The 22,185-nt window shown below is 36.9% G+C and overlaps 1 protein-coding gene across 3 annotated transcripts in view; it reads left to right on the top strand.

The window, feature by feature from the left end:
- The window catches only part of LOC130905433 (calcium-binding protein 1-like), an 81,982-nt gene extending 65,492 nt beyond the window's left edge, over positions 1-16,490 (top strand). For 2 of the 3 annotated variants that reach the window (XM_057818827.1, XM_057818828.1), the window contains 6 exons: positions 1,689-1,719; positions 1,802-1,945; positions 3,711-3,820; positions 3,910-3,984; positions 6,890-6,962; positions 9,740-16,490. In XM_057818827.1, the coding sequence (XP_057674810.1) occupies positions 1,689-1,719; positions 1,802-1,945; positions 3,711-3,820; positions 3,910-3,984; positions 6,890-6,962; positions 9,740-9,765 (459 nt within the window). In that variant the 3' untranslated portion in view covers positions 9,766-16,490. Of the gene's footprint in view, positions 1-1,688; positions 1,720-1,801; positions 1,946-3,710; positions 3,821-3,909; positions 3,988-6,889; positions 6,963-9,739 lie in introns of all 3 variants that reach the window. The other variant, XM_057818826.1, reaches the window with a different exon arrangement.
- Positions 16,491-22,185: the final 5,695 nt, after the last annotated feature.

The raw sequence follows: 22,185 nt of genomic DNA, 5'->3' as shown, positions 1-22,185 counted from the left end.
GAAAGTAAATAAATATTATATAATATAATATAATAATTAAATAGATAATAACCAAATAACCCTCTCTGGGGTCTTCACAGAAAAAGCCAGGAAATTAATAACACAAGTAAAAAAAAAAAAAAAAGTTTTTTTAATTGTTCAGGGGGCCGGACCAAATGTGGAGGCGGGCCGTATCCGGCCCACGGGCCGTAGTTTAAGGACCCCTGAAATAAATAAATAAAGGTTTACAACAATCTCAAATGAACATTGACAGACGAGCACATAATTGCAGCGTCTACAAAGAAGTCGCCATCTTTGTGATAATAATATATTAATTAAACCCACTTGGACACCACAAACTGTATGTAAAACAAACCCAAAAAACTTTAAGACGACACTAGCCACTCTTAATGCTAACCCGAATGGTATGCTAACGCTACAAGTTACATTTAGTGTGTGATGATCACTTCGTACAGATCATTAAAGGCGAAAGCAACATAGCATATTCTCTGTAGCCAATATCAGAAAAAAAAATATTTTTTTTGTTTCAAAACAAGCAAGTCTGGAGACTGGAGAGGACACCGTTGAATGTGTGTATGGTGCTGGTTAGGTGCAGGCTAACTAAACATGCGGGGGGGGGGGCAGAACGTCACATGACTGACGCAACTAAACACTGCTACAATGCGTGCTAACTACACATATGATAAGAAAATGTCAAACATGATGAATATATGATGGAAACTTTGGCGCATTTCCATCTCGTTCTCGTCTCGTCAGACAAAAACTGGCATTCATCTCGTTATGTTTTAGTCTCCCAAGACACATTTTTTAGATCTTCAACATCACGTCATTGTCCTGAAAAAAAAAATGTACGTCGACAAAATAGTTTCGTTATCGTCATCATTGACGAAAACAACACTGCTTTAAAATGAACTGCCACAAATGTTAAATGCACCAAGTAGTTCTGAAACCTAAAACTAACCAGTGTAAACAGTCGCGGCACAGTAGCATATTGTAGCTCAAATGTAAATATATTTTTATTTCAGTAAAACTCGTTACTTTTGGTTTTGACAATATGATTAATATAAATGTTGATATTGAAACGAATTGTGTTGTCTGTGTTTTGCTCGAGTTATGTGTTGCTATTTTCAATTTTCTTGCATGCATTACTCATGTACAGTTGGCAGGGGGAGCCAATTTGCTAACAACTGAATGGCAACAGGGACATATTTAGGCAGATTGGTTGTACTACTACTGCATAAAACTCCCAAAATGTAGCAAGCTAGTGCAAATTGGGTGCTATCTTGTGGCCAAATTGTGCATTACAGGAACAGGTCTACTTATAGCGATAATGATGATAGACGATAGACATGTAAATGTCAATAGACTCTATATATCATCATATCCTACAGTATTAATACATAATGTTACATTCGTTTTTCAATAAATATAATGCATCCTTTGTCAAAATAACATTTCTTCCCTTTCCATTATCTTCTTTTTTTCTGTCGTTTTATCGTTTGATCAAGCAGCAGCTAATAAATTGCAGCAGGAATAGGATATCGCATATCTCTTCCTCTAGTTCCAGAAGAAGCACATGTCCACATATGTATTTATCTGTTTACTCCTCATGCCGCCATGCTGTGTGAGGAGTGCTGTGATCTGGCATGGTTTTCGAGCTTCTAACCCTCCCATGTGATTCTTGACAGGACCGAGAGCTGCGGCCAGAAGAAATGGATGGTAAGCGACAGCGCCAAAATAAAATATCCCCCTAGTTGAAGTCTAATCATGTAATAATTATTCCCTGACAATGTGCCGGCAGAGTTGCGTGAGGCGTTCAAGGAGTTCGACAAGGACAAAGACGGCTTCATAGGCTGCAAAGATTTGGGCAACTGCATGAGGACGATGGGATACATGCCCACGGAGATGGAGCTGATCGAACTTAGCCAGCAGATCAACATGAATTGTAAGTGAGGTCAAACAACTTGTGGTATTTTTTAGGGTTTAAAAGTTAAGATAAATATCCCGCTGACCCAAGGGCGTAGGTTTGCATAGGGACTGTAGGGAAATAACACTACCAACTTTTCAGGATGCTCATATTATCCCCATCAACTTTTAATTAACTGAATTACAGTACTTTATGTTCAGACTTACACTGACCCCATTTCACTCGCTGAATGTGCCAGTCCATTTTTTCCCCTAAAACGCACGTTTGATTGGCTGATGAATTGACCCCCCCCCACACATACCCACCCATTCACAGCCCGACAGAAATACAACATGCCGCCTCCCCCGCCACCATCAAAGACGAGGGATATTAAAAGTTTTTTTCTGCCAACAGCAGCCACTGTAAGTAATGTAAAAAGACATCAATGTTGTGGAGGTGGGGAACACTCCACTAATTTCGCTACTGCTACAGTGCTTCAAGTCAATTTTCCTCACTGAGATTTCTTGAAATGAGAAAAACAGCTACCTGAAAATAAGCTTAACAGACCTATATTAAGCTAAATGTTTGTATATTTAATTTTAAAAGAAAAAGTTGTTTGTCAGAAATGTTCTTAATTCAAGAATATTGTTCAAAACCAGGGCTGTCAAAATTATCGCGTTAACGGGCGGTAATTAATTTTTCTAATTAATCACGTTAAAATATTTGGCGCATTTAACACACATGCCCCGCTCAAACAGATTAAAATGACAGCACAGTGTCATGTCCACTTGTTACTTGTGTTTTTTGGTGTTTTGTCGCCCTCTGCTGGCGCTTGGGTGCGACTGATTTTATGGGTTTCAGCACCATGAGCATTGTGTAATTATTGACATCAACAATGGCGAGCTACTAGTTTATTTTTTGATTGAAATTTTTACAAATTTTATTAAAACAAAAACATTAAGAGGGGTTTTAATATAACATTTCTATAACTTGTACTCAAATTTATCTTTTAACAACTACAAGTCTTTCTATCCATGAATCGCTTTAACAGAATGTTAATAATGTTAATGCCATCTTGTTGATTTATTGTTATAATAAACAAATACAGTACTTATGTACCGTATGTTGAATGTATATATCTGTCTTGTGTCTTATCTTTCCATTCCAACAATAATTTACAGAAAAATATGGCATATTTTATAGATGGTTTGAATTGCGATTAACGATAAATTTTTAAGCTGTGATTAACTCGATTAAAAATTTTAATCGATTGACAGCCCTATTCAAAACATTATTTGAAATATTTTTTTTCTTGATTTAGGTGAAAAATGAACAACTTTTAGAAGTATGGGCTCAATACAAACAAATAGTAATATTTACTTAAAGTAAGTGGAAGAATCTGACGCATTAATCTGTTAATTAGCCTTTAACACTCAAAAAAAGATGGAGAAAATAATTTGACTAGATTTAACAAAAAATACCAGAATAAGACATTATAAATTTGGAGTGAGAAAGTTAGTATAGGTCAATACAGATTTATATTGCATTAATCATTTAGCCTATCAATTAATTAGGTTCATATTCGTGAGAAATGTAGCCCTGACCCCCATTCACCAAATATGTTTGGTGTTATTAATGTCCCGTCCCCAGCAAAAAGTGCATGCAGGTTATTCTGTTATATCGACCCTACCAATATTAAGACCAAACCTACGCCCTTGCGCTGACCCCTGGAGTGACCAAGTTTGATAGCAACTGCTCCACTGGCATTTGATTAAATACATGAACTTCTTTCTTTGCCCAACAGTGGGCGGACATGTCGACTTTGAAGACTTTGTTGAGCTCATGGGGCCTAAACTTCTAGCTGAGACGGCTGACATGATTGGGGTGAAGGAGCTACGTGATGCCTTCAAGGAGGTGATAAAATCATCAATCCATTCATTTTTTTGTTTACGGCTTTTTCCTTCAACGTTCTGTCACAAGTGTGATAACCTGGTCTTTTTCAGTTTGACACCAACGGCGACGGTCAAATAAGCACAGCAGAACTCAGAGAAGCAATGAAGAAACTTTTAGGACAGCAGGTATTAGTCCCACAGTCCTTTTTATCACGTACACCTGAATGGTTGCAAGGCTGGGTTGCCAGAATATTTGAAACTGCTACCGCAGTGGTGCCCAAGTCCGGTCCTCGAGAGCCCCTATCCAGCTTTTTTTCCATGTCTCCCTGCTCCAACACACCTGGATCAAATAATCAGGATTGTTATCAGGCTCCGGCAAAGCTTCCTGATGAGCTAATCATTTGATTCAGGTGTGTTAACTTAGGGAGACATGTAAAAAAAGCTGGATAGGGGCTCTCGAGGACTGGACTTTGGCACCCCTGTGCTACCGTATTGCAGTGCGGCTCAAAGTAATTGTTATTAGGGGTGTGACAATATATCAAAAGGTGATATATTGCGATAATTTGTAGCCCAAAAGATTATCGATACGCTCCCACCAAGAATCGATACACACTCAGAGGTTAGAGTTACGTTTAGTCAGAGTTACAGTTACATTTAGAGGTTACTTCCTGGTTATTTTGAGTCACTTCCTCTTCTTTTGGTGACATTCTTGAGTCAATTCCTTTTCTGTAACTCAAAAGCAACAGGAAAAATGAAAAATGCCGCAAAATCAACAGGTGGTGACCAGTGAATACCCTGAAGGAAAGTAACCGAAAATCAACAGGATATAAAATGCCTTTAGAGGGCAGTGTTGTTAAAACTGGCGTTACAATATAACGGCGTTACTAACGGCGTTATTTTTCTCAGTAGTGGGTAATCTAATTAATTACTTTTCTCATCTTGGCAACGCCGTTACCGTTACTGAGGACGGAAAGGCATGCATTACTATGCGTTACTATATTGGTCGAAAAGTCTGAGGGAGACGGACTCACCGAGACGACAGAGCAGAGCAGGAGTAGGGAGGAGGCAAGAAAGTTGTGACGCCGAGCAAACGCGATGCTAGGTAGCTCCAATAATACATGTTGTAGCCGATAGCCTACAAACTACGCCCGCATGTTATGGTAGATATGGTAGACATGGTAGATATCACATGTACTGTACATAGATATAACTAGATGCAAAATGACAGACATGGCACTAAATGAGTTAGTAGACAGCCGCCATCTTAAAGCAGTAGACTTTTTAGGACGGCTCTGTTGTAGAGAACCTTCCTAGCGAACCTAAGTAACTTTTAATCTAAAATACTTCTAAATCGGCAAAATCTTGACTTGAATCTATCTTTAAATGATGAAACAGTTTTAAAACTTTCATATGTCGAAAGTAGAGAGAAGGGAACTAATGCAATAATGGGAGCAATTTTAACAACTTTTAACAGTTGATTCAGGGTAAAGGGTAAATTAGGGTAAAGAATTGGGCTCGGGCCAATTGTACCAAAAACCTACACAAAAAACTTCCCATCGTGTGGCCAATGTTTTTTTTTTTTTTTTTTTTTTTTTTTTGAGGAAAAAAAAAAAAGTAATTATCACCAATTACTTTGCCAAGTAACTAATTACTCTTACATTCAGGTAATTGCGTTACTAATGCAATTACTTTTTGGGAGAAGTAATTTGTAACTATAATTAATTACTTTTTTTCAGTAAGATTAATAACACTGTTAGAGGGTCACTATCACTTTCACTAGCACTACCATAATTTTCGGACTATAAGGTGCACCTAACTATAAGCCGCCACCCACCAAATTTAACACAAAAAAAAAGCATTTGTTCAGAGATAACCCGCACTGGACTATAAGCTGCAGCTGTCCTTATGAGATATTTACACTAAAAGATATTAACCGGCAACACTATATTTGACAATGGCAACATGAGACTGTCATGAGACCAAATGAACCACCATGAAGCTTTGAACCACTTAGCTGCAAAGCTTCATTGCTTCAATAAGCTTCATTTGGCCATCACTGCTCCCTTGGGGGAGACAGTCAACCTCTGCTGCCACCTGCTGTCAACACTGCTGTCATCCAACATGCCTCCTAACATGCATTGGAGCGCTACAGATGTAAAAAAAAAATAATAATAAATCAAAATTCATTGTTCTGTGCTAATTATTTCTTCAGTTACTGTTCCAGTTGTTTCATTATTTGCTAGTTATGGTATTTGGTAACACTTTATTTGACAGTGGCGCCATAAAGTGACATCATTCAAAATGTTATTACTGCACCATGATAGTGTCATGTCATAATTTTGATGTTCTTATGGCAGTCTTATGATGCCGCTCTCAAAGAACGTGTGACCTATTAACCCAAATACATCAACAAATAAGCCGCACTGGACCAAAAGCCTCAGGATTCAAAAATTAGGGAAAAAAGTAGCGGCTTACAGTCTGAAAAGTATGGTAATTAACTTTCAGGAGGTTGGCAGGAACACTGCCACACAAGAACTACAAATGTGCTGACTGCTTTACGGCATACGTCACTTTCCCTTTCATGATAAAGACGGAAGTCGATGCGGCAGCGCTGATGAGATCGGGTGGGATGGTGGAGTTAGCTACACTAAGCCACACGGTTGCTAACCGTCATATGCTGTTGTTTGGCCACAACTGGATTCATTACCTTCTTACTATTCATCCTTCACACAGCCGCTGGAAACAGAAATGTCATTTAATCCACCTACAGGTGACTGGGAGATCATGATTTTACAACACTGTGTGGGCGTGCGCTGGTCCTCATTGGAAATGCAGTTTTCCTTTAGGCAAAACACTACCACTTTTGGCCACCGGTGTCGCTAAAATCGACCAAAACTGAAAAGTTACTTAGTGTTGCTGTAAAGGATTAATTCCAGTTTACGCCAAAATTCAGACTACATCGCCAGCCTACGAAGGGAACTCGATCGTAACCCGGAGACTACCTGTATTTACAGTTTAAGGACAGAATTCATGTACTTTTAAAGCTTGCCATTTTTTTTTTTTTTTTCACGTCTATGCTGTCTTTTTTCAGGTGGGTCACAGAGATCTGGAAGATATTTTACGTGACATAGATCTCAATGGAGATGGACATGTGGATTTTGAAGGTATGCCACACAATACACATTTGACTACATTACTGTTATAATACAGGGAACAAATAATGGAAACACCTTAAAAAATCAACAAAAACAAATTTAATATACTGTTGGTCCGCCTATTGCGGCAATTACAGACCCAATTCTCCGAGGTATTGATTCATACAACTGGTGAATTTTATTTCAAATATATTTTATGCCATTTTTCAGTTACAATATCCTCTTACTCTTATAGAGATTATGTCTTAATTAGGGCTGTCAAAATTATCGCGTTAACGGGTAGTAATTAATTTTTTAAATGAATCACGTTAAAATATTTGACGCAATTAACGCACATGCCCCGCTCAAAAAGACTACATTGTAATGTCCGCTTGTTACTTGTTTTTTTGTGTTTGGCGCCCTCTGCTGGCGTTTAGGTCCAACTGATTTTATGGGTTAGTACCATGAGTGAGCATGGTGTAATTATTGACATCAACAATGGCGAGCTACTAGTTCATTTTTTGATTGAAAATTTTACAAATTTTAATAAAACGAAAACATTAAGAGGGGTTTTAAAATAAAATTTCTGTAACTTGTACTAACATTTATCTTTTAAGAACTACAAGTCTTTCTATCCATGGATCACTTTAAGAGAATGTTAATAGTGTTAATGCCATCTTGTTGATTTATTGTTATAATAAACAAATACAATACTTATATACCGTATGTTGAATGAATATATCCGTCTTGTGTCTTAGCTTTCCATTCCAACAATAATTTACAGAAAAATATGGCACATTTTATAGATGGTTTGAATTGCGATTAATTACGATTAATTAATTTTTAAGCTGTAATTAACTCGATTAAAAATTTTAATCGTTTGACAGCCCTAGTCTTAATTGTATCTCTAAAACTGACCATAAATGCGCCGGTCATACGAGATGCTCAACTTCATTGGAAAGTTCCTCATGCCATTCTTTAACAATTTTGTTTAACGATTATGATGCGAAAATATTTGGTGTTTCCATTATTTTGTCTAACCCGTGTATACTATACAGTACATCATAGAACAAAAGAAACTCATACTCATAACGGACAGATTAAATCACTCAATCATACCACTGACGGTGATAGACTTCCAATCTGTTTGAAGTGGAAGGGCTGACAAATGTTCATTCGCTGCCAGCCCTTCCGGTTCAACTGGATTGGATGTCTCCTAGTTATTAACTCATTTGATTACAAACCAGGAGGACGTTAATGACATGTCAAATTAATATATTCTATATTTTAAAATATTTCATTCCGTCTGTTTAATGTGACTCTTTGAGAAGAGCTACTGAAATTAGACGTTTCCACCGTATTTTATATCGAGATGCACCTGTAGAATACAGTATATACACAAGTATATACTCTCATCCTTCCTACTTCCCTCACATTTTAAAGCACACAGCATTTGAAGGGACGCACGGTGCCAGTGTGTCTGTCAGATTATCTCCATGGGGATTATGTCACCTCAAAGATTACCCACACACACATACACATACGCAGAGAGAGAGGGAGAGACGGATGCATTTGCTGTAACGAATGAGAATATCAAGCTGCACTATGTTATGTTTTTTGATGTTGAAATGCTATATTGAAGGTCTACTTCATCTGAAGCGCACAAGTACTTAGCTGGTGTCTACATTGTCTGTGGTTGTCTACTTATTCAAATGTGATACACCTTCGCTGCAAAATATGTAGAATGCAAAATCAGTCATGTTGACAATGCAAAATCTTTCTGATCAGGTCAAAGCAGAGGTGGGTGGAGTTGCCAAAAACTTTACTCGAGTAAGAGTAGCATTACCTCAAAATAATATTACTGAATTGAAATTTTTTTTTAATCGAGTTAATTACAGCTTAAAAATTAATTAATCGTAATTAATCGCAATTAATCGCAATTCAAACCATCCATAAAATATGCCATATTTTTCTGTAAATTATATATATATTCTGTAAAATAAATTGTTGGAATGGAAAGACACCAGATGGATATATACATTCAACATACGGTACATAAGGACTGTATTTGTTTATTATAACAATAAATCAACAAGATGGCATTACCATTATTAGCATTCTGTTAAAGCGATCCATGTTTCGAAAGACTTGTGGTTCTTTAAAGATAAATGTTAGTACACGTTATAGAAATTTTATATTAAAACCCCTCTTAATGTTTTCGTTTTAATAAAATTTGTAAAATTTTCAATCAAAAAATAAACCAGTAGCCCGCCATTGCTGATGTCAATAATTACTTACACAATGCTCATGGGTGCTGAAGCCTATAAAATCAGTCGCACCCAAGAACCAGCAGAGGGCGGCAAAACTCAATAAAACACAATTAACAAGTGGGCATTTCACTCTACTGACATTTAAATCTGTCTGAGCGGGACATGTGCGTTAATTGCGTCAAATATTTTAACGTGATTAATTTAAAAAATTAATTACCGCCTGTTAACGCGATAATTTTGACAGCCCTAATAAAAACATAAACGTAAAATTTTGACCTATTTAAAAACAAAATGAGAAAAAAAATGAACAGTAATTCTTTTGCAGTAGACATTAGCTTGTTAGCTTAGCGACATCGGCTAAGAATTGGGAAAAAAATTATCTCTAATTCTGAAGGGTCGGTGAATGCACTTGTCAAACTCATGAGGTTTGGCACCTTTAGCTAGGTTTAGAATGACTAATGTTTTCATTTTCATGTATCACTGTCACATGACACTTATCTTGCACTAATGCTGACTGGTACTGCTTTTAATTGGCAGAATTTGTGCGGATGATGTCTCGATGATTTAAGACTGCACTGAGTGAAAAATCATATCGAGCCCGCCCCGAAACTGCAACGCTGGAGCACAACTGGCAAGCGGTCGACACTGACGGCTGTATTCTCCTGCGGTGTCTTTGAACACATACTATTTGGTTGGACCAGAAACCATTTTTAATACTTTAAAAACATAAGCACAATTTCCTCTAGTATGGTCGGTGCTAACGTGCTTGTTGAGAAAATTAATATGACGGTACCATTTAATATGTAGCGATTTAGACGATGTCATCCCTATGAGAGCATACGAACTCCCTCGGCTGCTGGTAAAAAAAACATGGAGGCTATCTCAGGGGTATTTTTCTTAACAGGTTATACGTCCACTCCCGGAGTGGTACGGAAGACATGCTAGCATAGAGGAGAGAAATCTCATTGGGTAAAGTTTGAAAGTAAAAGCACTAACATGGCAATACGGACATATTTGCGTCTTGTCGAAGAATTATCATTGTGGGTTTTTTGTGCATATTGTATTGTCATTGTACACACTTCACTGTAAGTTTGCTGTGTAGTGAAATGCCATGTAGCAGCAAGTTAGTTCTATGGGTTTGATAATGTCCTCATATTGTGGAATCTGTGTCTTTTTTTGTATACACCAAGATCTCCTGATGCAAATACTTACTTAAAACCTCTACTTACGAAATTAACGTAATTTTCAGACTATAAGCCGCTATTTTTTTCCCTTTATTTAGAATCCTGCAATTTGCAGCTTACATGTTGATTTATTTGGGTTAATAGGTAGCACTTTATTTGACAGCGCCGTCATAAGACTGCCATAAGACCGTCCTAATTATGACATGACACTATCATGGTCATTAATGAATACTTATGACAGATGTCATTAAGTGTCATCCGGCAAATTACGTCATTAACTCCATTTATGTCCAGCTCGGTTATTTTACATCCATTTAAAACTGAGATACCGTATTGCCCGAATACAAGACGGTGTTTTTTGCATTGAAATAAGTCTTAAAAAGAGGGGGTCGTCTTGTATTCGCGGTCTAAACATGATACCCATTCACGACGCTAGATGGCGCCAGATATCATTGAAGCGATGTTCTGTCATGACAGATCTCAGCTGCTCTCAAGTTTAACCAGTTTGCATTATTTTATTGCAATGTTTTTCCTTATTCAGATTTGTTTCAAGACTACAGTTACAGACTCCATTTTGATGGTTAATGCAGTTATTGCAATTTTGTTGTTTTATCACAATAGATTGGTTTATTTACATTTCAAAAACCAGGCCATTCATTAACGAATGTGATTGCACTTTAGTTTACTTATTTAAATGTTCAGATATTAAGATTTGAATGAGGCAAAATAACATGCTTTTTCTCTCAAATATATTGTTATAATCATTTGTTTCGGATGGACTGTAGTTATTTTCTGTATAAAAATTCATTTGTTGTTCAAAAAGTCTTTTTTCAAACTTGAGTCTTGAAAAAGAGGGGGTCGTCTTATAATCAGGGCCGTCTTATATTCGGGCCAATACGGTAATTTGGCGGATGACACAAAATGACATCTGTCATCATCGTTCATTAATGTTAATGGCAGTGTCATGTCATAATTATGATGGTGTAATGACAGTCTTATAGCACCACTGTCAAATGTGTTCCAAAATACCAGAACTAGCAATCAATGAAACGTCTGTAACAGTATCTGAAGAAATAATTGGTACAGAGCAGAATTTTGATTGTTATTTATATCTGTAGCGCTGCAGTGCATGCTAGGAGGCATGTTAGACAACAACAGTGTTGACAGGGAAGGTTGACTGTCTCCACCAAGTGAGCAAATGAAGCTTTTTGAAACAATGATCATAGTATCCAGTCATTGTGGTTCATTTGGTCTTATGACGGTCGTATGATGCTGTCAAATAAAGTGTTAGCAATTAATATATTTTGATGTAAATATCCCATAATGCAGTGAGGACAGCTGTGGCTTATAGTCAGGTGCGCCTTATAGTCCGAAAATTACGGTAATTGGTTCTGGAAGTAGTCTCGTAAACTGAAAATTCCATAAGTAGAGACGCATTTTCCATGTAAATGCCCTAATCCTTACATTTTAATACTTTAAAATGTGTCAATGCATGTAACAAATATAAGTTACAGTTGGATTGTTGCACAATAAACATAAAATGAGTTTTGCATAATGTAAAAAACAAAGAATAGGGTAAAGAATAAAAGTTCATTGACTCACTAACACTGTCAGAACATAATATGATGCTGGAATACATACGTACAGTACACATACAGTAGGGGTCCCTCTTAGCCAATTGGATGCCTAGGCAGCTATAAGTATGTTACATTCAGTAAACTCTGGGAGCTGCAAGTAGCAGCCCATACTGTATTTTTGCTTCTTGTATCCTGAATTTCATTTCCTAACAAGAAGCAATATTTTCCCTTTGTGGCGTGTCGTAACATAAAAATTCTGTTTTTACAGACAATCGTAAGTAGAGGTACCACTGTATTCTAAACGGAGGTTCCATAGTTTATTTATTTATATTTAAAAAAACAAAAACACAAAAAAAATTGAACAGGGTGTAGACTTTCTATATAAACTGTATTTACAGTTGAGGGACATTTTAAACATTCCGTACTGATTCTAAATATCATTGTGCATGTGCATTTTCCTTTTATGGCATTAATTCCCAAAGGCACGTCATGGAGTTAATGAAAGATTGATTTATTGTAGTTGTCTGTGTCCCTGAATGCATTGAATGAATTTTAATACCTCAAAATACACACATGGACAAAACGTTGGTAAATCCCATAAATGTCACAAAAACAAATTGGTCCTTGGACAGGATAATCACACAAAACACACTTTGGTTTTTCTTTTTTATTGTTTAAATCATAAAATAAAGCAATGTTTGGATCTAGTAAGTATGTATTACAGTGAACCCTCCCACTTCGCGGTTAACGGAGTCTGAGCATCCCGCGATGTGGACTATCCTTCAAATTTCAGTGTATTTGTACATGCAAGCGTGTACGCAAAATCAACAGAACGTACACTCACTTTGACGATCTCTCTTCAGTGCGTGACTGACGAAGGTCTCGATGAATTTGACTTTTTCGGCAATTGTCATCATTTTGCAGTGGTGGATGAAGTACTCACTTTTTTTGTTTAACTAAAAGTACAGATAGAGGTGCAAAAAATTACATAAGTAAAAGTACAAGTATTTAGCAAAAATTTTACTCGAGTAAAAGTACAAAAGAACTTGCTTTAAAATTCACTTTACAAGTAAAAAGTACAAGTATTTTTCTCCCATTACAAAAAATGTAACAAATGTATATGGCTGAAAACACTCAGGTGACTTGAAGTTCCACTCTGAGACCCCCAATTTGGCCAAATATCAGAATTGTCCGATATGCATGTGTGATACATCATTGGAAAGCTTAAAATCTCTATTTTCTGGAAGAAGAAACATTTTGAACAGGAGGGCATTTTGGGGGTTTTTTTGTTATTTTTTTACAAACAGCAAAACCCTATCTGGAGGTGAGAGCACGCGAGAGCAGAATTACAGACGCCATGACTTTAACGAGATATTATCGTGTACTTACCTTGTTTCAATCCAAAAACTCCATGTAGCATATATCACTGAGTGTCAAGACACAGCTGTGAATGGCTACAGCTGGATTTTTGGGGGATTTCACGGGTGTAACATGGTAAAATAACAAGGGTCGCGATGCAGAAATCGCAGACATCAAGGAGTGGTCGAGATTTTCTTTTTCATATATTTACCTTTTTAAATGTTTTTTTTTTTTCAATTTTTCTTTGTTTGGATCGATTATTCATCATCTAACATATCGGAAAAAAATGCGACAGAAACAAAAAAAATGCAATTAAGCGATAGTTACGAGGTCAATATCTGTGACTTTTTTACAGACACCATTTTTTTCATTGGGACGTAATTTGTTTAAAAGTTTAAAATATGCGAGTGAATAATTTTTTAAAGTCGTTTTATTATTTAAACGAAATATTAGACATCAATTAATGATTCTAAGCTAAAAATAACAGACATTTTGAATAATATGACTAATTACCTTTGTTTTAAGGCTGGGTTGAAACAAAAGCGGTTGCTCGACGTCTGTAAACGGGGGTTTTCAGGGTAAAGTGGGCAAATTAAAAATAGTTTGGGGGCTTAATGCGCCATGAATCTGCTATGGCAGCATATAGACATTTTATTCTATCAAACACAACAGTTGTTTTGGCTTAAAATACAGCAGTTTCTTATAAAGAGGAGTGCAAGAGAAGAAACTGCTATTTCAGTCTTGTCTGTTTTCCGCCATATACAGTGATACAAACTCCATGTAGCATGTATCACCGAGTGTCAAGACACAACTGTGAATGGCCACAGCTGGATTTTTTTTTTATTTTATGGGTTAAACGTGATATAACATGGGTCACGATGCAGAAATCGCAGACAACAAGGAGTGGTTGAGATTTTCTTTTTCATATAGTTACCCATTTAAACGTTATTTTTCAAATTTTTTTTTTTGTTTGGATCGATTATTTATCATCTAACATATCGGGGAAAATACGACAGTAACAAAAAAAAAATACAATTAAGCGATAGTTATGAGGTAAATATCCGTGACTTGTTTACAGACGCCATTTTTTTCTTGTGACGTAATTTGTTTAAGTTTAAAATATGCGAGTAATTTTTTAAAGTCTTTTTTTTTTTTTTAACGAAATATTAGACATCAATGATTCTAAGCTAAAAATAACAGACATTTTGAATAATAAATATAATTAGTTAACTGCGTTTTATGACTGGGTTGGAAAAAAAGCGGTTGCGCGACGTCTGTAAACGGGGGTTTTCAGGCTAAAACGGGCAAATTAAAAATAGTTTGGGGGCTTAATGCGCGATGATTCTGCTATGGCAGCATTTAGACATATTGTTCTATCAAACACAACAGTTGTTTTGGCTTAAAATACAGCAGTTTCTTTTAAAGAGGAGTATAAGAGCAGAAACTGCTTTTTTAGTCTTTTCTGTGTTTTCCGCCATATGTTTTTGTACATTCAACATCATTTGGGAGGGTCTTAGCTTTCATATGGGCCGTTTCTGAAGCCAATTGAATAATTAAAAGTCAGGTTATTAGCAATTGTTTCTACAAAATGGATAAGCGACAAGATTTTTGTCAGGGACTGTACAACCATTTCGACTTGAAAACACGGTCCTGGAACGAATTAACATATATACAGTGGGGAGAACAAGTATTTGATACACTGCCAATGGGAAACCCATTGGCAGTGTATCAAATACTTGTTCTCCCCACTGTATATAAAACTGTTTTTTTTTTTTAAAAATATACATACATACATAGATCTGAATTAACATACAGAGATAGAACCAGAAATTTCGATGACTGCTCAGTTTTATTTAAAACTGTGCAGAATCGGAAAAAAAAAAAAACAAGCTATGGAATTGAAGGCACTATAAACAGAAGCTTAACAAGCTCAAAAACTCCAATGCCTTAGTCAATGTCAGATTGCAAGCAACTATCAGATGCATACCGCCACCTACTGTACAAGAGTGTGAAGAACCCATCTGAAGGTGCGGTGCTCTCACTGTTGGTTTTTATTTCATTATCTTGTTCACCTGCCTAATCTTGCTTGTACTCGTGTTGCTGCCTCTAGTGCTCGATTACGGTATAGTTGCACGGGGACTCTTTGATTGTCCCAGAGGCATGAAAAAGAAACTATCGATTCACAATGAGCAAAAAAGAAAAAGTAACGCGTAACGCGGGTGACAGTTGGAAAAGTAGTAGGGTAATAAGTACAGATACAGTGGGGAGAACAAGTATTTGATACACTGTCAATGGGAAAACCCATTGGCAGTGTATCAAATACTTGTTCTCCCCACTGTAAGTGCTTTGAAATGTAATGAAGTAACAGTAAAAAGCACCACTTCATATTTGTACTCAAGTAAAGTACAGATACACAAAAATGTACCTAAGTACAGTAACGAATTACTTTAACTTCGTTACATTCCACCACTGCCATTTTGCGACACAGTTTCGGTTCTCCAGCAGCACTTGGCGATGGTCGGCGGTGTTTGGGACCCATTATAACTAAATAACGGTACTACATCACTAAAATAAGCTAGCGATAGTGTAGTGTCATTGTTAAACTCAGCTTTGTCTCACAAGTGCAAGATAAGGGAGATGCAGGGGAGCGTGTCAGCCAATCAGCGTGTAGACCACCAACGTCGTAGCAGCCAATCGCGGGCCTCGATTTTCGTTCATGGAGCGTTCGGTGTAGGCTCTTGTTGCTGCCTGAGATTCGTTCTTGATGCAATGTGTTTCGCTTCAGCCCCGTGCGCTTCGTTTAAATTTTTTAAGAATATTTTTTTTTCGATGAATATTTTTAAAACCTTCTCGATTGCTGAGACCCTGAAGTTGGAGGGTTCACTTTTTCTTTCTTGACAAACTTCATTTAAAAAAAAAAAATGTAACCTCTACCGTGCACTCATTTACTAACTCATCAACTGCCATCGACGGCGCGAGACGGCCATGCAATGACTTAAATTCCATGAAAAATTTTGTCCATGTATGTAATTTGGACAACTCACGCGTCAAGTTCGCTATAATCTGTTATTTAAACGACGTGTTCTCTACATATCGACAAAAGAAACTATTCGTTTCTTTATGCACAAAAGCCAAAGAAAGTTAATGAAACTATAATTTGACAAGGTATGCAGTTATAATTAAAAAATAAAACGGGACTGTTCATAAATGTGCATGCCAAAAAGTGGAGATTCAAGATCTAAAGGGAATTCTCATACATGTCATAACTGTGTGAAACCTATGCATGCCAAAAGCAATTTGTAGCAGGTTTTATGGTAGAATAAAAGTTTTTATGACATGCTTGATGAGTGCTTGTTCATTTCTACTGAGGCGTAAGCTAAGGATGGCAGCGTTAGCATGTTGCTAACATACTGTACGCTACAATTTTCAGTTTCTCTGTCGCCAAAATGCTATTCGCTTAGATTTTATCGTTTCATTCATCAATGTTCACGGGCTTTGAATTCAGCTCATGTAAATATCTTCATTTTTCTGTCATATGCTGAGATTTTGGCAACAAGGTACATGTGTTATTCACTGAAAGATTGAGCACACAGGTGAAAAATACCTTATCTTACAATTTTTCAAATTGGTATTACTTAATGGAGCATCAAATTCTTGTTGCTGGCACATAACCAAAAGATTAAACATTGAAAAAGAAGGGTTGCATTTTAGCTGAAGGAATCGGTTTGTTTTGTCTTGTTGAAAATTGACTTGAAATCACTCACATTTGAACATGATACTTTGTAATTTATCACATTACAAAGTAAGACCTGTGCCACAAAATACTACTTCTTTTGATATTATGATTTTATTTTTATAGTTTTACTTTATTCTTGCAATGTTACCATTGTTTTCTCTCACGTGGAGCTAACACTACTCTGCACCTACATTGTTTAAAAAAAAAAAAAAAAAAAAAAAAAAAAAAAAAAAAAAACATACATTTTAACCACATACACTAAAAAACAATTCAAATATCAATAATCACGTTATTACATGATAATTAGCACGTTATTACATGATAATTATCACGTTATTACATGTAAAAAATGCAAAGCTATAATTTTAACATGCGATCACGTAACAACATAATATCATGTAAAAATGTGTTGTACGGTATGTACAAAATGTGGAATTTATAGCGATTTTTAAACATTCATTGTTTGATGCCTGTTCAAATGCAGAGAGACTACCCACTGACAGATCTGTATAAATCCCTCCAATGGGACCTCTCAGTCCAGTTGTACTCATGAGCCATTTTGCTAAAGAACAACCTAGGCCTGAAGGGACTTTAAGCTTTTTGATGGCTCTCGGGAGGCAACGTTGCTCTTTGCTCACGGGACTGTCGTCTGTGATGTTAACACTCCAGGGAGGGAGGAGAGCATCTGTATTTTGTGATATTGAGATAACAAGATAAGCCTGAGTGCAGAAAGGAGCCTATTGGGAGCAAAATCATAGCAGTATCAATAGTTCAATTCCCACGTCGTTTTGTATTTTTTTATGTTTTTCAGTTTCTAAAAATGATGTAGTAATGAACCTGAAGTATTACTCATTGGCTGCCATTTTCTGCGATAGACGCCCAATCCATTTTGACTGGGGGGCTGTCAGCGATCGTTCGACCGCTACCTGCCCCCCACATACAAGGAGATTGAGGGGAGGCAGGCTGGGAAGTGCCCCCCCTGGTGGCCTAAAAATGTCATTGCATGTAATTAACTCTCCTACTCTCCTATTATTTTAAATAAAGACCTAGCCTAAAATGTTGTCTATAGAAGTTGTAAAGCAATAAAAAAAGACAACAAATATGAATGAAATGAACATACGACAAAGTATTTTATGATGGGTCATTATTATTTTCGAACAGATTATGTGATGAGCACCTTAGAGATGAACCTTTGCTTTGCTTTGCCAAAACTACATCTGGGGAGGAAAGATATTCTTTAAACCTAAGTTTTTAAAAGCAAATCATTACTATATTTACTGCATGTTTTTGTTAACTTTAACTTGCAAAACAACCATTTTGAATGAAAATTAGTTTTTTGTTTGTATATGTTAGAGGAATAACTGTACCAAAAGCAGCAAAAAAAACAACAACAACTAATAATAATGATAAATCAAACAAACAGACCAAAAAAAAAAAAAAATCTGGCTCCATGACGACCTTCATGTCAGGGAGTTCCGGCAAGACATTTTAGCCAATTTCACCGAGTATATACATATAATAGTACAGTGTATGCATTTAATCTTGCAAGTTACCTTTATTGCTGAATGCTGACACTGCATTTCGGGATCATGTTTTGTTTACGTATATCTATGTTGTTTCTTCTGTCCTCAAGTTGTTGTGGTAATCAAAGCAAATGATAAGGTGCTAGTCACATGATTTGTTTGAAATTTTATTTTGACCCATTATGAAAATATTTCTTGTTCCTTTTATTCATTTTTGTTATTTATTGTATTACAACTTTTATGGACAACACTTTACCAGCAAAGTCTTAATTTTAAATTCATTTATTAGAAAATCAATTACATGCAATGACATTTTCAGCCCCGTCTTAATCTCCACGTAAGCCCTGACGCCCCCCAAACTCCGCCTACTGCCCCCAGTCAAATTGTTCGAAAATTAATTTTCACCCATTTTAAAAATATTTCTTGTTCCTTTTGTTTATTTTTGTTGTTTTATTGCTTTACAACTTTTATAGACAGGGGTGCACATAAGTGGTCCGCATGCACGCATGCGTACTGGACGTAGACAAACGCGCTGGCCCTCAACGGCTTCTATACGCTTTTGCGTACCGATGGCTGACCACTGTATTTGCGGCGGACATGAGAAAATAACTTCTCAAAATGTGAAGAGGCAGGCTCCACTGAGTAATTATTTCCGGGTTCCCCCACCCCCGTCAAAAGACAGACAGACGACAGAGACGTCACCGGAGCTACCGAAAAAAAGGACTTTTGCTGAAAAGTGGCTGCAGGAGGTACCATGGCTAGAAGCAAATGATGCTCGCACGGAAATGCGGTACAAAATGTGCCGTGAGAATCCCAATGTCGCCGATAAGAGCAGCGCATTTTATGTAGGGTCAAAGAATTTCAGCCATCCAAACTTTGAAAAGCACGAAAAAAACAGCGTGTGGCCATTAAGCAAACTATCGATGTCAGACAGGACCCCACTCGCTCTATGGAGAAGTGGCAGAATAAAGGTAATGAAGAACAGCGCCATGCACTGACAAACGTGTTTTTGCTCGCATTTTACAAAGCTAAACGTGCACGTTCAATGAGGTCTTATGAGGAGGACAACCCACTTTTACAAAGGCTTGGAGTTAATGTGGGAGCCGCATAATGCCCTTTATTTTGAATTGGTGCTTTTATGTTTATTTCTTTACATTTCACTTCAAAGTAATGGCAATTTTGATGTGCCAGTTGATGTTAATCAAGCATTAATTGTTAGTATAATTAATTAAAGGTAATTGGCTCTAAGTAAAGCTTGTCATAATTTTATCGCATCAGGCGGGTCGGCTCTCAAGCTCAATGAGGACCAAGTCACATTTCCAGGTCCTCCTCTGAGAACCTGGGCAAAAAAAAAATATGTGCACCCCTGTTTATAGACAACATTTTACCGGCAAAGTCTTAATTTTAAATTCATATATGAGAAAGTAAATTACATGCAATGACATTTTCAAGTCACATCGACAGAAATTAAATAAATTTATGCTATCTGTTGAGCAGGGCTCTGTATCACCGAATGCCAGCCATCCCAGTTGAAACTGATTTGATGTTGTTCACAGTCAATAGCAGTGAATGAGATAAAACTATAGAACAGGACGTTGAATGGGTGATACAGTTAATTTAATAGTAATTATTCACAAATTAATTTACCAAAATACATTCCATTTTGAACCTTATGAACAGATGCAGTATAGTTCTTGAACTAGTTCATATTTTTGGCGAAATGCAGCGGTTTGGTTTTGTTAACGTTTTTGTGAACTAATTCATGATACACTGTAGTTGCAATTTGGTTTGAAATTTCTAATTATGAGCTATGAAGTGGTTCACGTGGAAAATGAACTTTCCCAACACTGTAAAGATGAATGGGAATGACCCAAATAGCCAATGAGGACACATGGTAACAGAAATGAGAGGCAGACATCTAGTGGCCACAAAGTAGAACTACAACAACAAGGGTATTGACACCATGTGGAAATTTTTTTTTATAGATAATAGACCCTACCCACCGACGTCACAAAATCACGTGCTCGCTGTATGGTTCCGCCCCCTTGTCCGTCATTTTGTGTCTGTATTATCAATGGTCTCAATTGATCGAGCAATTTATAATGCATTTCATGGAAGACCCGGTGCTTTCGGATGCCGTAAACTCACTTGATGCGTTGCATAAAAGGCGTTATGTGGAAAAGCTTCAGTTTATCCAATCGCCAGATCCATATTTGATGCCTAAATCGATGTTTTTCGACCCGCTGTCTCCGCCGTATTTGCCTGACATCTGCTAGCTACCCTGATATGTACAACTATCTTTTCCACACAAAATCACCCTATTCTCACGAAAGTTTGAAAAACTTTAAGAGCTTGGAGGCTTATAAATACTTCGTTGCTGGTTGGGTGAAACAGGTCCTCGTCCACGAAAATTCGGCAGGAATCTATCTTGTGCTTGGAAAGGTGAGTTACGAAATTTTCAATTCAAAATCTTTTGTTATTGCTAACATCCACTGTCAAGTCTAATGTATTTCATGTAATTTGTCAATGGATTTAGGGCTTTTAATGTTTATATGGTTTAGCGATAGCACTCTCACTACATACATACGTGTATGTTGTCGGCGATTAGCCTAGCAATGATCTTAATTGTGGTTGTCAGCCCAAAACCCTCTAAATATATATTAAATGCATCTTACCAGATATAAAATGACTACTACATAATCTGTGGTAATCGTTTGGAGCCCAGTTTTCTCGTCGAATGGCAGCAGCCCATCTCGCTCTCTTCTCTCCGGGTCTCTCGGAATCCGGTAGAACTTCAAGTCTCTCCGTCTATCTTCTCTGTTATTGCAACCGACCGCCACACATGCCTTCACCATTTTGATTATTAATGTTAACGAGCAGAAAAACACGTTGTAAATAGGAGGAATGTACGTAGCCGTAACAGGTAAACATGATGTGTTTTGATGGACAATTGGGCGGCACCAGTCAGGAGGAAGGAGTTGTGACGTCACGTGGGTAGGGTCTATAGTCCTGTTTTGAATCTGTGTTTTAACCTTAATGTGTGGAGTTGCATGCAACTTTAAAGGGATTTTATCTATAAACTAAATAGCTTAAAATTAGTTTTTAATTTGTTTTAGTTTTTAAAACTATGACTGACATTCTCAGGAACCTAGGAAATGTCATTTAGGTGATAATGGTTTACTCCGCTGACTCAGATACTACTCAGTGATGGTGTGAATGGAGTGTCAGTTTGCTAGTGACCAGTCCACGGTTTAATTCCATTTATTGCTACTAGTTAGCTAGGATAGACTCCAGCTCACAACAACTCTAAACAGAATAAGTGGAATAAAACCTGACGTGTAATGTTAAGCGCAGTATGAACATTAATTGACCATTTTTGCACTAGAAAGAATTAATCATGAGTTTGTTATAGTCAGTAACAAGCCAGGCATTCTCCAGCGCTAGTGTGTCGTCAAAAGACAAACTCAGTGCAGTAGCTACACTCTTACATCATTTCAGTAATTGGCTCAAGCTTCTATATATAAGCATCTGAGAAACGGGCTCCGGGAAGTGGACTGGTGACAAAGAACATAGAGCGCACAATGCATCTTTTGTATTTGACAGC

This window comes from Corythoichthys intestinalis, chromosome 17 (assembly GCF_030265065.1).
Source record: "Corythoichthys intestinalis isolate RoL2023-P3 chromosome 17, ASM3026506v1, whole genome shotgun sequence".
In the NCBI taxonomy this organism is placed as follows: Eukaryota; Metazoa; Chordata; class Actinopteri; order Syngnathiformes; family Syngnathidae; genus Corythoichthys; species Corythoichthys intestinalis.
Note: the sequence above shows the minus strand (reverse complement) of the source record. Positions and strands in the feature narration are given on the sequence as shown.